A 17,571-nucleotide genomic window follows, 5' to 3' on the forward strand; every position below is an offset into this window, starting at 1 on the left:
GCTAAGGCTGAGACTATATGCCATTTGGAAGAATCGATAAATCGGGACAAAATTATCGATAAATATAGATATTTTATAAAAAAACTTATTTTATTTAATTTAAACAACAAATTTAGGTTTATTTTGCAGCAATTCTTTGTTGTTGCCGCCATCTTTGTTGTTACAGATTTCCCCTTCAAAACGACCACAGTGATCCTTCTCATGTTACAGTCTGGTCTCTGGATGTGATGGAGGAGTGCACTGCATGTTGAACGCACAGTGCAGAGTTGCAATTCAACTGAATTTACAGGAAATGGGGATGTTTTAACTAAAACATGCCACAAGACCTAGTATTTTAGTATAGTATGAAGTATTTAAAAAAAATATATATATATTTTTGTATACACATGCAAAAAAAAACATGCATTATCGATAAATCAATAAGTGGTCTCAGCCTTAATTTGAGCAGACATAGCTTTTATGGGGGGTAACTAATAAACAGGTCTTCTTAACCCCTGCCTGCTCCCTGTCCCGTCCTCCTCAGCCTGTGGAAGAGGAGCAGGAGGTCCGGCCGGAGGGGGCCCGGCCCATCCAGATCGTCCTGGCCCACGAGGAGGAGCACTGCTTTGAGCTGGACGAGGCGGCGCTGGAGAAGATCCTGCTGCAGGACCACGTAAAGGACCTGACGGTGGTGGTGGTGTCCGTGGCCGGGGCCTTCCGCAAGGGCAAGTCCTTCCTGCTGGACTTCATGCTGCGCTACATGCACAGCCAGGTGAGACCACAGGGGGGCGCCACACGCCACAGCAAGTTAACATGGTAAACTAGCTAATGAAATCTCTAGCTCAACTTTCCCTCAAAAAGCACAATCATAAACCCAGTGCTTAGAGGTAGCACTTTAACCCCTTCACTGCCACACGACAGCCGGTTAACCCGTTCACTGTGACAATACAGAAGGTTAGCCCTTTACTATCACACAACCGACGGCGATGCTCCATCATTAGCATCATTAGCTCCGCATTTACGAAACGCTGATGGTTTTAGTAGAATTCACGTTGCCGTTGCGCCCTGTAGCCGGCCTCCCAGGAATTAGCCCGGATCATTCTGAAATTATACTTATATTCAACACGGGATAACGCGTGAACGTATTCATGAAACATTTCTTTTTTGCATCTTGAACGGAAGATGAGTACTGTCAAAAATGACCATGGTATTGTATCCATGGCTATAATATAAAATATGCAAACAACGTGACGCACAGTGAAACTATGTGATGGAAAGCTGGCCCAGCTATAGCTAGATGGGGAAATTAAATGGCCCTGAATGTGTTAATGCTGCACTACTTTCACAACTAGATAGGAAGGTTTTAAACGTCTGCTAAACCCAATAAAACAAGTCGTTGAGGTAAACATCCTGTAGTGCTAGATAAACTAAAGGAAAGCCTTTCATCCTGGATACCAAAAAAGACATTTCATCCTGGACGTAATTCTGTGTTACATGCACAGTGTCTGGCAGTCCAGGACAAATGCTTTAGGGCTGCAGCTATCGATTATTACCGATTATTCTGTTGATTAATCAAGTAACTGGCTAATAAATACTTTTGCTTTATTAAAGAGCAATACTAAATACACAAAAGAGAAAATAAGAAGGGTACAGTGCATCCGGAAAGTATTCATACCCCTTCACTTTTTCCACATTTTGTTATGTTACAGCCTTATTCCAAAATTGATTAAATCTTTTTTCCCCCTCAAAATTCTACACACAATACTTAATAATGACAAAGTGAAAAGGGTTTTTTAGAATTGTTTGCAAATTTATAATAAAAAAATTAAAGAATAAACGGATAAGTACATAAATATTCACACCCTTTATTCAATACTTTGTTGAAGCACCTTTGGCAGCAATTACAGTCTCAAGTCTTCTTGAGTATGATGCTACAAGCTTGGCACACCTCTCTTTGGGCAATCGGGTTCAAGTCTGGGCTCTGGCTGGGCCACTCAAGGACATTCACAGACTTGTCCCGAAGCCACTGCTTTGTTATCCTGGCTGTGTGCGTAGGGTCGTTGTCCTGTTGGAAGGTGAACCTTCACCCCCAGTCTGTTAATAAAATTTTGATTCAATGAATCAATCACCTGCGCAGTGATTTATTGAAGGAAAATGTGTACGGTTCAATACACACAATTGTTAAGGGGATGCAGACCAGAGAAAGACTTTCGTCTTGTTTACATCAGGGTCCCCCATTTTCAATTCATAATGAATTGTAAGTAAGGGTGCAATTAGCACCGTGCAATCCATTCTCTGTGGATCTAGCCCTCAGTCTCAGAAGGTGCAGACGAGGACTCAGGTTTGTTAACTCGTTTTTGTGTGTGCGTGTGTGTAATAGGCCCTAATCATTTGGCATAAGATATTGATGGCTAGCACATTTGTTTGGCTATTGTGTCACAAAGTAAATAAACTCTGTGACCGCTGTCATTTAAGTCCTGGACTCGAGTGCTACAACACGGCATGTTGTTATTATGAGAGCGACACACTGCTACTGGTCAGTGACCCCACCACACACACACTGCTACTGGTCAGTGACCCCACCACACACACACTGCTACTGGTCAGTGACCCCACCACACACACACTGCTACTGGTCAGTGACCCCACCACTACACACACTGCTACTGGTCAGTGACCCCACCACTACACACACTGCTACTGGTCAGTGACCCCACCACACACACTGCTACTGGTCAGTGACCCCACCACACACACACTGCTACTGGTCAGCAGTGACCCCACCACACACACACTGCTACTGGTCAGTGACCCCACCACACACACACTGCTACTGGTCAGTGACCCCACCACACACACACTGCTACTGGTCAGTGACCCCACCACCACACACACTGCTACTGGTCAGTGACCCCACCACACACACACTGCTACTGGTCAGTGACCCCACCACCACACACACTGCTACTGGTCAGTGACCCCACCACACACACACTGCTACTGGTCAGTGACCCCACCACACACACACTGCTACTGGTCAGCAGTGACCCCACCACACACACTCTGCTACTGGTCAGTGACCCCACCACTACTCTGAAGGGCTCTGCAAATACAGGACCAGGCGTTTTTGCTTTTACTCGCTCAAGTAAATCAATGAATGCTTTCTTTGTTAAAAATGGTCACTTATCCACACTTCAGTTTTGACCATGAGCAAGAATGTCATCTGCTGGCAGATTTGAACCGGCTGTAATGCAGCTGTGACCTGGGCCTCTCACTCACCAGGACACACTGAACTACTTATCCACCGCCATCGTGCTGCTCAGACCTTCTAGCAGCAGCTGGACATGGAAGCAACAAGGATTATTACACACACACACACACACACACACACACACACACACACACACACACACACACACACACAGAGAGAGAGGGAGACACACGCATGTATATACACACACAAGACGGAGAGAGAGACACACACACACACACACACACACACACGCATGTATATATACACACACAGAGAGAGAGGGAGACACACACGCATGTATATATACACACACAGACGGAGAGAGAGACACACACACGCACACAGACATGCACAGAACAAGACGGACAGTGTGAAACGGCTGAGGAATCTTGATTCCGTTGACTCGCACAGCTGTTTGTGTGAATGTGTGCTGGTTAACCCTTTCACTGCCACACTACAGAAGGTTAACCCTTTACTATCACACTACCGACGGTTACCGCAGTGCGCTAGTAAAGGGTTAAAGGGAGACCTGTGTTTGAATGTGTGCTGGTTGAGGTAGTGTCGTCACGATACTAGAATTTCTACTAGATATTCGATACCACAGGGAAAAAGGTTAAAATGTAAAAAAGAAAAAAAGATAAATATATATATATTTTTTTATAAACTTTACTTTTGTTGCCGGTTGATTCTCCTCAGCTTCTCTCTGGTACTATAAGAGAAGATAAATATAACACCTTTAAAACCCTTTGTTTATCTTTAGATCACACATTTAAAAATAACTAAATGGTATAATCTTATAAATTAAGTAAAGTTAATAGTACTGCGTGTTAAGCATAACGGATTGATTGATTGCTAATTGTATTAACAGATTGCAGAATGGGTACAGTACAGCTCAATACATACAATTGTTAAGGGGATGCAGACCAGAGAAAGACTTTTGTCTTGTCTTACATGTCTTACATCATTCAATTCATCATAAAAAAAAATTAGTTATCAAATTAAATGTATTACCTTTTTTCAACTGCAAGTAAAACTTTGTCAACATGTTTTATCTAATAAAATAAAGTTCAGTCTGTTCATCTCACTTCAATCATTTTTATTGCAGAACATGGTATTTTCTCAAGCAGACAGATGTCAACACTGTAATCTGTGTTGCATGTACCTGACAAACTGAACTGTTTGTATTACAGTCATATTCCAACTTAACTGAATGCACGTGTGTGTGGACTACTGTACTATTACAGGTATTGAAATGAACAATGCAACTTCCTTATACAACATTAAATTTTTTTTAGGAATAATTAAATATCGATATTGCGGGAAATGAGTATTGAAACCGTTTGAAATATTCAGAATCGATATGTATAGAAAAATCGATATTTTTGACAACACTAGGTTGAGGAGACCTGTGTTTGCAGTTCCTCGGTTTGCCATGGACAACACCGATGACTGGACATTTTACAAGATGACGCTCAATATATCTGTAGAGCGTTTACTTTGATTTTTTTTTTTTATTATTATCTTTTACCCCCCCCCCCCCCCTTCTTTTTCCGTTTTTCTCCCTCCCAATGTTAGTCGTTATGCCAATTCCCAATCCCCTTCCTGGTCGCTGCACACTCTACCCCCTACCGTCGGTCTGGGAGGGCGGAGACTATCGCATGCTTCCTCCGACACATGTGTACCCAGCCCACCGCTTCTTTTCACCTGGCAGCGCGGACTCTCACTGGGAGGGTGTAACGTGTGGAAGGTCACACTACCTCTCTTAGATCCTTCCCCCGAACTGTAGGAGTCGCTGTCCACAAGACCCAGACCCACCCACCGGCTTCCCTCCCGCTGACTCTGCCAATCGAGCCAGTATGACGGCCGGCCAAGCCGGAAGCAGCGCTGACAGCTGGATTCGATACCAGTGTCTATTGCGTCGGTGACGAGCGCCTTGTTTGCTGTGCCACCCAGCCGCCTTTACTTTGATCTTTAACATAATGCGTCTACATCGATCCACTCTGTCCGTCTACGTCTGTTTTTCATACATTTTCAATGAGTAGCCATTTGTTGGACGGAGTTGACGTTGGGTTCTAATTTTTTAAATAAACCAACGGATAGTATCACCTTCTGTTTATTGACTGATCAATGTAGCTGCAGCCTCAGCTCTTTAGATCTACTTTGAACAACACAAATGCTCACACTGTGTCCCTCCTTGTATTTATGTGCGTCGTGCAAATGCGCCAGTTACGGATGACTGTCTCCAGTGGAGCCTTCTCTGTGTGTATTCAAACGTCCAGGTTCTGCAGAAGCATGTTCTTCTCGAGAAGTGATGTATTATTTCCACCAGTCACACGTGCTTTAGTTGTGTGTGTGCATTAGGTGCAGTAGGTCGGAGTCGGGTTGGGATGCAAAGCGCTGCCTGTTCCAATGGGCAGGAATCGCACTACCACTGTTTTGCCTTTCAAATGAAGAGCCGAGCTCTTTGGGACGCGGTCGCTGAAAGTGTCTTGTCTGGTCTCAGTGGAGCAAGCTGCTACTGTACCTTAGCTGCTGTTTTAAGATCCATTTTGGTAATTACCTGCCCTTAAGTCATAAAGCCCATGGCTACTGTTACTGGTAGCCAGATTGATCCGTCTGCACATGTTGGAATGAAGAGGTACACATCTCATTGTGGTGATCAGAATAAGATGCTTTTCCTACTGGATCTGAATGTGGTGCTGCATCGCCCCACAGTGGACTAGATCTGTAAATGCATTCCAAAATGCAGCATACTAGAAGCTGAAGTCGAGTGTTCCTAGTTTCTTTTATTAATTCAAGTGTCATAGCAGCATGGGGGGGGGGGGGGGGGGCTACACACAGGATAGGTAGTAATAATAATAGAACATAGGACAAAGTGCTAATAATGATAATGGTGATAACAGTAGTGAACAGTAGTGAGTGTCAGGATTCAATCAGACAGTAGTAATAGTGATGATGGTATACATGGTCCAAACTGTAGTAACACACTGCCAGAGTCCTAACAGTGTTTATTATTAACACATCCACCGCCGGAAACGCTTTAAAACGTTATTGCCCGCCATGCTTATATTGCCATGCTTATATTGAGATCAATATTTCATTTTTCATAAGAGTCAGATAGTCCTAACGGTGTTTATTATTAAGAGTCTGATAGTCGTTACAGTGTTTATTAAGAGTTGGATAGTCCCAACAGTGTTTATTATTAACACATTGGGCGCCAGGCATTCTGCCCATCATTATACCCAGTCTGCCAGCGCTGTAAGCCTATGGAGATGTTTACCTTCTTTGCAGGGCTATAATTTTTTTAATATTATTGCTATATTTGCATTACTATGGCCCATTCAACATCGATTATCTATCGTTCCGGATGTGGGAACGTTATATTTTTTCATTCCGTCTAGAATATAAGTATGTTTTTAAGCTTTTCTGCTGTAATTCCAAAAACGGTAGTTATAGGCCCTGACGCATATGATAGATTATCGATTGGCGTTTCTTTCCTATACACGCTATATAAAAAAAATTCAAATGTATATGATCGGTATACATTATGCTTCATCATGTGTGAAGGAAAGGGGGGGGGGGGTCGTTTATAATTCCTTGATCGTCAGTAACGGCTTTATTTAGTATGGGTTGATATATTGATCAGACTGATTGCAAACAAAGAAATGGACAATTGGGCTGAAAATAATGTTAGTGTCCTCTTACCGTTCGCCGATGAGACTGGAGGAAAAAGATCCCAATTATTTGATGTCGATCGACTAGATCCATTTCCGGTTTGTATGGCGCAATAAACGCTGAAATCATATCGATTATTACGTTTTGAAAGCAATCCAAATGCACTCGAGTGTTTGTCTGTAGTCCCGTAACAAGATATTACTGCCGGAGGGATTTCCTCGATGCACCGAGTGGGTTAGAGAGTTCCCATGTTTGTAGTGCTGCAGTGGAGCCGTGGAGTGGAGCCTTTGGGTGTTCCTATAGTAACATCTTATAGTATAGCCTTTGGGTCTTCCTATCATAACCTCTTGAGGTGGAGACCTACAGGTGGGCTGTCGTGCACTGAAACCCCTGTCCCGACACCGTTGAGGCAGACACGGGCCAGAGCAGGCGACTAAACTTCCAGGCCCGTCGGTCACTGATGTAATTTGAGTGATTATCAGTGATTATCAGTGGGGCAGAGTGTTTGTTGTGCGTTGTGCTCCTCTCACTCTTCCTCTCTCTCACTCTTCCTCTCTCTCACCCTCTCTGTCAGTCATGTTCACACCTTCACCCCCCACATCTCCCCCGTCCCCCCCTGCAGGACAGCGAGGCGTGGATGGGCGGCGACGACGAGCCCCTGACGGGCTTCAGCTGGAGGGGAGGCTGTGAGCGGGAGACCACCGGCATCCAGGCCTGGAGTGAAGTGTTCGTGGTGGACAAGCCTGACGGCACCAAGGTGGGTGTTGCTGCTGGGTCAGAGGTCGGAGGTCATTATCAGAGGTCAGAGGTCATTATCAGACCTGACATCAGAGGTCATTATCAGACGTGACATCAGAGGTCATTATCAGACATCAGAGGTCATTATCAGACATCAGAGGTCATTATCAGACATCAGAGGTCATTATCAGACATCAGAGGTCATTATCAGACGTGACATCGGAGGTCATTATCAGACATCAGAGGTCATTATCAGACGTGACATTAGAGGTCATTATCAGACATTAGAGGTCATTATCAGACATCAGAGGTCATTATCAGACATTAGAGGTCATTATCAGACATTAGAGGTCATTATCAGACATCAGAGGTCATTATCAGACGTGACATCAGAGGTCATTATCAGACATTAGAGGTCATTATCAGACATTAGAGGTCATTATCAGACATTAGAGGTCATTATCAGACATCAGAGGTCATTATCAGACGTGACATCAGAGGTCATTATCAGACATTAGAGGTCATTATCAGACATCAGAGGTCATTATCAGACGTGACATCAGAGGTCATTAGTCCCTTCATATACAGTATAGATTTGTATTTCATATACAGTATAGATTAGTATTTCATATACAGTATAGATTTATATTTCATATACAGTATAGATTAGTATTTCATATACAGTATAGATTTGTATTTCATATACAGTATAGATTAGTATTTCATATACAGTATAGATTAGTATTTCATATACAGTATAGATTTGTATTTCATATACAGTATAGATTAGTATTTCATGTACAGTATAGATTAGATTTGTATTTCATATACAGTATAGATTAGATTTGTATTTCATATACAGTATAGATTTGTATTTCATATACACTATAGATTAGTATTTCATATACAGTATAGATTTGTATTTCATATACAGTATAGATTAGTATTTCATATACAGTATAGATTAGTATTTCATATACAGTATAGATTTGTATTTCATATACAGTATAGATTTGTATTTCATATACAGTATAGATTAGATTTGTATTTCATATACAGTATAGATTAGATTCCATATACAGTATAGATTTGTATTTCATATACAGTATAGATTTGTATTTCATATACAGTATAGATTTGTATTTCATATACAGTATATATTAGATTTGTATTTCATATACAGTATAGATTAGATTTGTATTTCATATACAGTATATAGATTTGTATTTCATATACAGTATAGATTAGTATTTCATATACAGTATAGATTTGTATTCCATATACAGTATAGATTAGTATTTCATGTACAGTATAGATTTGTATTTCATATACAGTATAGATTAGTATTTCATATACAGTATAGATTTGTATTTCATATACAGTATAGATTAGTATTTCATATACAGTATAGATTAGTATTTCATATACAGTATAGATTTGTATTTCATATACAGTATAGATTTGTATTCCATATACAGTATAGATTAGTATTTCATATACAGTATAGATTAGTATTTCATATACAGTATAGATTAGATTTCATATACAGTATAGATTTGTATTTCATATACAGTATAGATTAGTATTTCATATACAGTATAGATTAGTATTCCATATACAGTATAGATTTGTATTTCATATACAGTATAGATTAGTATTTCATATACAGTATAGATTAGTATTTCATATACAGTATAGATTAGTATTTCATATACAGTATAGATTAGTATTTCATATACAGTATAGATTTGTATTTCATATACAGTATAGATTAGTATTTCATATACAGTATAGATTAGTATTTCATATACAGTATAGATTTGTATTTCATATACAGTATAGATTAGTATTTCATATACAGTATAGATTAGTATTTCATATACAGTATGTGTGTATTTTGCACTTTGAGCCTCACTGTTGTCTTCCACCAGGTTGCAGTTCTGCTGGTTGACACCCAGGGGGCGTTTGACAGCCAGTCCACCATAAAGGACTGTGCCACTGTGTTTGCCCTGAGCACCATGACCAGCTCCATGCAGGTAACACGCTACATGCTACACGCAGCGCACTGTACGTGTGTAAATGTACCCATCTGTGTGCCTGTATGTGTTTTATAAAAACGTGTTTGCTGTGCGTTATCATCAGATCTACAACCTGACTCAGAATATCCAGGAGGATGACCTTCAGCATCTGCAGGTCAGCAGCACCCCCCCCCCCCCCTCCTCCTAATGTTGAAGTAACAGATCATTAATACCTTGTTGTTGTTTACCTCACTGTCTTCTTTCTCCAGCTCTTTACAGAATATGGTCGGCTGGCTATGGAGGAGATTTACCTGAAGCCCTTCCAGGTAGAGACTGGTTCCGTCGTGTGTGTGTGGGGGGAGGGGGGGCTTCAGTAAATCTCAGATTCATGCATCACCACTCATCCTTCTACAGGTCAGGGTCTAGTCACTCATCCTCCAGGGTCTAGTCACTCATCCTCCAGGGTCTAGTCACTCATCCTTCAGGGTCTAGTCACTCATCCTCCAGGGTCTAGTCACTCATCCTTCAGGGTCTAGTCACTCATCCTCCAGGGTCTAGTCACTCATCCTTCAGGGTCTAGTCCTCCAGGGTCTAGTCACTCATCCTTCAGGGTCTAGTCACTCATCCTTCAGGGTCTAGTCACTCATCCTTCAGGGTCTAGTCACTCATCCTTCAGGGTCTAGTCACTCATCCTTCAGGGTCTACTCACTCATCCTTCAGGGTCTAGTCACTCATCCTTCAGGGTCTAGTCACTCATCCTCCAGGGTCTAGTCACTCATCCTTCAGGGTCTAGTCACTCATCCTTCAGGGTCTAGTCACTCATCCTTCAGGGTCTAGTCACTCATCCTTCAGGGTCTAGTCACTCATCCTCCAGGGTCTAGTCACTCATCCTTCAGGGTCTAGTCCTCCAGGGTCTAGTCACTCATCCTTCAGGGTCTAGTCACTCATCCTTCAGGGTCTAGTCACTCATCCTTCAGGGTCTAGTCACTCATCCTTCAGGGTCTAGTCACTCATCCTTCAGGGTCTAGTCACTCATCCTCCAGGGTCTAGTCACTCATCCTCCAGGGTCTAGTCACTCATCCTTCAGGGTCTAGTCACTCATCCTTCAGGGTCTAGTCACTCATCCTTCAGGGTCTAGTCACTCATCCTTCAGGGTCTAGTCACTCATCCTCCAGGGTCTAGTCACTCATCCTCCAGGGTCTAGTCACTCATCCTTCAGGGTCTAGTCCTCCAGGGTCTAGTCACTCATCCTTCAGGGTCTAGTCACTCATCCTTCAGGGTCTAGTCACTCATCCTCCAGGGTCTAGTCACTCATCCTTCAGGGTCTAGTCACTAGAGGTGTAACGATGCGACCTCGCAACGATTAATTTTGATTACGATTATTCCGGCAACGATTCAATGCATCATGAAATCTCTTCATTTGACCACGATTCGATTAATTTTCTATCAGTTAATTCCCCAAAAAAATTTGAATACACAAATGTGGCTGGGGGAAGTGATTCACTCAGCATGAATGGACTATAGGTCAATAAAAACAATACACACACAAAAAAAGAAATATACGGTATATGTATATTTTTTTTCTTTTTTTTCCCCCCGATTATAATCGATTCTAAGATTTAAAAAATCGATGCAGTTGAATCGTCACATTATAATCGATGCATCGTTACAGCCCTACTAGTCACTCATCCTTCTCCTGGTTTGCATGTCGGGGGGATCATGGAGGTTAACACCAGACTCATTGCATTTGGAAACAACTTTCCAATGTACTTAAATATTTGAAGAATATCCGATGATCTGAACGTTTCAGTTTAATGAACGACCTCCATTCCTGAGGGGTTTGGATGAACGAGGTTCTCTCTGCTCAGCATGCATAAATCATGTTGGGTGCATAAATCATGTTGGGTGCATAAATCACGTTGGGTGCAGGTGACACCCTGGAGGGAATGTAAAGGAGTGTGTCATCATGTCTCTGCTTGTTGTCGTCTGTTCCAGTCCCTGATGTTTCTGATCCGAGACTGGAGCTATCCCTACGAGCACAACTACGGCCTGACCGGAGGCAACAGCTTCCTGGACCGGCGGCTGCAGGTGTGTGTGGACCCAGCAGCTTCATATACTGCATACATACAGGGGGCTTTAGTGGGTTCTCTGCCTGGAAACAAGGTCTCTGGCCAGTCGACATCCACTGGACTAATGGGGTTACCACAGCAACAGACGAGATTCGTTATAAGAAAATAAAATAAACGTAACCTTCATACTACTACTAAATAATCTTCCTTGCCTATATTACTACCTACTGTGCTAATATGTCTTCACTACTATGCACTCACATCTGTAGCACCCAAGTTCAACACTGTTTGACGAACATTGTTACTTAGCTGAAATAGTTGTACCCTTCCTGCTGACCTGTTCTACATACTTGTAAATCGCTTTGGATAAAAAAAAAACAGCACAGTGCTTGCAGATACTGTCAGGGTTCGCACAAGGTCCTTGGAAGTGCTTGATTTTGGAAACCCTGTACTGTTGACTTAAACAATCTATGAGTGATATTTGGTGTTGCTTGCAACAGATTCCCAACATTGACCAATCCTGCTTTCTGATCTTTCTCTAATATGGGTTTGTTTTAGGCTCGCCGCCTGGCTCTTGCTACTTGGCTCTTGTGTTCTAAGCTTCTCTAAGTGGCTCTTGTGTTCTAAGCTCATCTAAGTGGCTCTTGTGTTCTAAGCTCCTCTAAGTGGCTCTTGTGTTCTAAACTCATCTAAGTGGCTCTTGTGTTCTAAGCTCATCTAAGTGGCTCTTGTGTTCTAAGCTCATCTAAGTGGCTCTTGTGTTCTAAGCTCCTCTAAGTGGCTCTTGTGTTCTAAGCTCCTCTAAGTGGCTCTTGTGTTCTAAGCTCATCTAAGTGGCTCTTGTGTTCTAAGCTCCTAAGTGGCTCTTGTGTTCTAAGCTCCTCTAAGTGGCTCTTGTGTTCTAAGCTCCTCTAAGTGGCTCTTGTGTTCTAAGCTCCTCTAAGTGGCTCTTGTGTTCTAAGCTCATCTAAGTGGCTCTTGTGTTCTAAGCTCCTCTAAGTGGCTCTTGTGTTCTAAGCTCCTAAGTGGCTCTTGTGTTCTAAGCTCCTCTAAGTGGCTCTTGTGTTCTAAGCTCCTCTAAGTGGCTCTTGTGTTCTAAGCTCCTAAGTGGCTCTTGTGTTCTCGCTCCAGGTGAAGCAGAATCAGCACGAGGAGCTGCAGAACGTCAGGAAACACATCCACTCCTGCTTCTCCAACATCGGCTGCTTCCTGCTGCCCCACCCCGGCCTCAAGGTGGCTACCAACCCCTACTTTGATGGCAGACTCCGAGGTACACACACACACACACACACACACACACGCACACACACACACACACTCACACACACAGGCACACAGGCGCACACACACACACACACACACAGGCACACACACAGGGTTGAGAGGTAAGTTTCAAGTTTTCAAGGTTTTTTTTTAGTTATACAAAAATACACAATACTTTTATATGAAATGCTTCTTTCTGTTTTGCTCCAGAGTGTGCTGCTAGATAAAAATAGATAAGTATAAAAATAGAAAGTCAAGTACATAAACGAGTGTTAACAAAAGTGTTCAATATACAATGCAGAGTAGAGAAAAAGTAACTGAGTTACAATATACAGTACAATGCAGAAATGGGATGAGGTACAACTTAGGGTAAGGTGCAATGAGGTATTTGAGTTGTAGTGCAAATCTCTTAAACACTTTATATTTATTGGTGAAGTGGGTGAAGTGGGTGCTACAGTAAGTTGTTTATTTAAAGTGAGTGTGTACAGATGCTGGGACAAAGAGATAGACGCACACACAGGGTTGAGGGGTACAGATGCAGGACAAGGAGAGAGAGAGAGAGAGAGAGACGGGGTTGAGGGGTACAGATGCAGGACAAGGAGAGAGAGAGAGAGAGAGAGACGGGGTTGAGGGGTACAGATGCAGGACAAGGAGAGAGAGAGAGAGAGAGAGAGACGGGGTTGAGGGGTACAGATGCAGGACAAGGAGAGAGAGAGAGAGACAGGGTTGAGGGGTACAGATGCAGGACAAGGAGAGAGAGAGAGAGAGAGAGAGACGGGGTTGAGGGGTACAGATGCAGGACAAGGAGAGAGAGAGAGAGACGGGGTTGAGGGGTACAGATGCAGGGACAAATAGCGACACACGCACACTGACACACAAACGCATAACTACTACTACATGCACACGTGTGGTTGACTCTGCCACACGCGTGTGTTTGCAGACATCGACGTGGACTTCAAGCGGGAGCTGGCTGCGCTCGTGCCCCTCCTCCTGGCGCCCGACAAGCTGGTGGAGAAGGAGATCGGGGGCAACAAAGTGACCTGCAGAGACCTGCTGGAGTACTTCAAGGTCCGACTCTACCGTAGAGAACACCACGCATGTTATTGACCCTTTCACTGCCACGCGACAGAAGGTTAACCCTTTACTATCACACGACCGACGGTCGTGTGATAGTAAAGGGTTAACCTTCTGTCGTGTGGCAGTGAAAGGGTTAACCGGCTGTCGTGTGGCAGTGAAAGGGTTAACCTTCTGTGTGTTGTCGCAGTGAAAGGGTTAACCGGCTGTCGTGTGGCAGTGAAAGGGTTAACCTTCTGTGTGTTGTCGCAGTGAAAGGGTTAACCCGTTTTGGTTAGTGCGGCAGTGGAATGGTTAATGAGTTAAGGCTATAGATGCAACTATTTGTGTGATTATTAATGAGCTAAATGGGGCGACAGTGGCCCAGGAGGTAGAGCGCGGTCCAAGGTTCACTGAAATGAGCTATAATCGGAAAGGTTCCCGGTTCGATTCCCGGTAGCGTGTCGATGTGTCCTTGAGCAAGACACTTAACCCCTAATTGCTCCCGATGAGCAGGTTGGCACCTTGCGTGGTGTTATCGCCTCTGCCGTCGGGTGTGTGAGTGAATGGGTGAATGTGAGGAACAAATTGTAAAGCGCTTTGGATCAAAGCTGTCGTATAAATGCACCATTTACCTTCTAATGTTCATTCATGAAACATCCAGTAGTGTTTTCCAGGCTTGAAAGTGTTTTGGAAGATGATAAATAAAGACTGAAAGCGACAGTTGTGATTGGAGGATCAAGAAAAGAGGGCGGGGCTTGATATACGTTTGGTTGTTGGTTTCCAATGTCCTCTGTTTTGCCTCCTTCCAGGCCTACATCAAGATCTACCAAGGAGAGGAGCTGCCCCACCCCAAGTCCATGCTGCAGGTCTGTGCTCTATACGGCGTCTTAATGATACTTTCTAGGTCTTAACTAGGGATGTCTCATATTATCGGCCGATATTGGCATTATAATGTGATATCGGAAAATATCGGTATCTGTTTTCAAAAAAAATAATTATAATAATATTTGTACCTTTTATTTACCCAGGCAAGTAAGAACAGATTCTGATTTTATTTATTGTCAAAAGTATGCATAATGTGTTAATTCCATGACAAGAGATATGTAATGTTAATTACCTGGAATTATTCAGTTTTTTGTGGGGGGGGGCGACCCTGCATATATCGGTATCGGTTGATATTGGTATCGGAAATTAAGAGTTGGACAATATCGGTATCGGTAAAAAAGCCAATATCGAGCATCCCTAGTCTTAACCCGTCATCCCCTCATTTCTTTCTCTGCTGGTCGTTAAAAACAACCTTCTCGACTCTCACTCTCTCACTCACTCTCACACTCACTCTCGACTCTCTCTCTCTCTCACTCTCGACTCTCACTCTCGACTCTCACTCTCTCACACTCTCACTCTCGACTCTCACTCTCTCTCACTCTCGACTCTCTCTCTCACTCTCGACTCTCGACTCTCACTCTCTCACACTCTCACTCTCGACTCTCACTCTCGACTCTCTCACTCTCACTCTCGACTCTCACTCTCTCACTCTCTCACTCTCGACTCTCACTCTCTCTCACTCTCTCTCTCTCTCACTCTCACTCTCGACTCTCAGGCAACGGCAGAAGCCAACAACCTGACTGCTGTGGCCGGAGCCAAAGACCTGTACGGCAAGAACATGGAGACGGTGAGGAGACGCACGTTTTCACACACGCACACGTGAACATAGACACGCACGCTCTGTTTTCACACACGCACACGTGAACATAGACACACACGCTCTGTTTTCACACACGCACACGTGAACATAGACACACACGCTCTGTTTTCACACACGCACACGTGAACATAGACACGCACGCTCTGTTTTCACACACGCACACGTGAACATAGACACGCACGCTCTGTTTTCACACACGCACACGTGAACATAGACACGCACGCTCTGTTTTCACACACGCACACGTGAACATAGACACGCACGCTCTGTTTTCACACACGCACACATGAACATAGACACACACGCTCTGTTTTCACACACGCACACGTGAACATAGACACGCACACGCTCTGTTTTCACACGCACACGTGAACATAGACACGCACGCTCTGTTTTCACACACGCACACATGAACATGGACACACACGCTCTGTTCTCACACACGCACACGTGAACATAGACACACACGCTCTGTTCTCACACACACACGTGAACATAGACACGCACGCTCTGTTTTCACACACGCACACGTGGACATAGACACGCACGCTCTGTTTTCACACACGCACACGTGAACATAGACACGCACGCTCTGTTTTCACACACGCACACACCGTCTTATAATCTGCTATTGCCTCCTATATTATGTGTGACAGAACACATGCATGCATTCAGTGAGATGTTAGGCAGCAGCTATGACTACAGTTAGTTTCAGTGAGATGTTCGGCTAGGGCTGGGCGATATGGCCAAAAATGATATCGCGATAACGATATCGATAACAATATATCACTCGATATTCGATATTATCGAAGTATAAAATATTATTATTATTATATATATTTTTTTAAACAACAGATCTATGTTTATTTATTTTGCAGCAATTCTTTGTCGTTGCCGCCATCTTTAGTGTTGCATCCCCTCACACTCCAGTTCTCAGGCTGCAGCTTGTTTGAAAGCTAAAGTAAACCGGCTTCTCTGCTGGCTGTGGCTCCAGGGGAGTTGAACAGTTCTGGCTCTGCTAGTTTATTTTCTATCTTTTGGCGCTTTTTTGGTGGACAAACCACCGCACATGTGCACCGTGACTCATGACTGGAGTCTAGCTCTGCTAGCACACATAGCCTACTGTGTACAGACGGTTTCAAACTGCATTTTAAATTAGAAAGCATAATAATATATATATATCTATAACCCTGTGCCTTTGCCCTTGGTAGATGTGCGGGGGAGACAAGCCCTACATCGCCCCGTCCGACCTGGAGCGCTGCCACGAGGAGTTCCGGGAATGCTCTGTGAGCCAGTTCCGTTCCGTGAAGAAGATGGGCGGCGAGGAGTACTGCCAGCGCTACCAGAACCAGCTGGAGGCGGAGCTGGACGAGGCCTACGGCAACTTCTCCAAACACAACGAGGGCAAGAACATCTTCTACGCCGCCCGAACGCCCGCCACGCTCTTCGCCGTCATGTTCGTCACCTACGTGGTGTCGGGCTTGACGGGCTTCGTGGGGCTGAGCACCATCGCGCTGCTGGCCAACCTGGCCATGGGCCTGTCGCTGCTCTCGCTGTGCGCCTGGGCGTACGTCAAGTACTCTGGAGAATACCGCGAGGTCGGAACCCTGATAGACTTGGTGGCAGAGGCTCTCTGGGAACAGGTTGGTAGTGGGGGGGGGGGGGGGGGGGGGGGTGAGCAACACGGTCTCGTCAGAAAATGTAAAATAAAATCCACCACAGGAAAAAAGGTACATAATGTACCTTATCTCATGTATGTTATAGCCATAAGTAATATATTTATTTACGTTGTGCATCGGCAAAGGTCCGAAAAAA

The 17,571-nt window shown here is 43.8% G+C and overlaps 1 protein-coding gene across 2 annotated transcripts in view; it reads left to right on the forward strand.

The window, feature by feature from the left end:
* The window catches only part of LOC311233952 (atlastin-2-like), a gene marked incomplete at its 5' end in the record, with an annotated part of 74,450 nt that overhangs the window by 46,131 nt on the left and 10,748 nt on the right, over positions 1–17,571 (forward strand). Inside the window, 11 exons of one of the 2 annotated variants that reach the window (XM_084321013.1) lie at positions 524–751; positions 7,482–7,664; positions 9,577–9,681; positions 9,788–9,838; positions 9,933–9,989; positions 11,659–11,751; positions 12,864–13,002; positions 13,936–14,063; positions 14,861–14,917; positions 15,652–15,723; positions 16,968–17,399. In XM_084321013.1, coding sequence (XP_084177139.1) covers positions 524–751; positions 7,482–7,664; positions 9,577–9,681; positions 9,788–9,838; positions 9,933–9,989; positions 11,659–11,751; positions 12,864–13,002; positions 13,936–14,063; positions 14,861–14,917; positions 15,652–15,723; positions 16,968–17,399 — 1,545 coding nt within the window. The remainder of the gene's footprint in view (positions 1–523; positions 752–7,481; positions 7,665–9,576; positions 9,682–9,787; positions 9,839–9,932; positions 9,990–11,658; positions 11,752–12,863; positions 13,003–13,935; positions 14,064–14,860; positions 14,918–15,651; positions 15,724–16,967; positions 17,400–17,571) is intronic. The other variant, XM_084321014.1, reaches the window with a different exon arrangement.

The sequence above is a fragment of the Notolepis coatsorum genome, assembly GCF_963971535.1.
Source record: "Notolepis coatsorum genome assembly, chromosome: 9".
Classification (NCBI taxonomy): Eukaryota; Metazoa; Chordata; class Actinopteri; order Aulopiformes; family Paralepididae; genus Notolepis; species Notolepis coatsorum.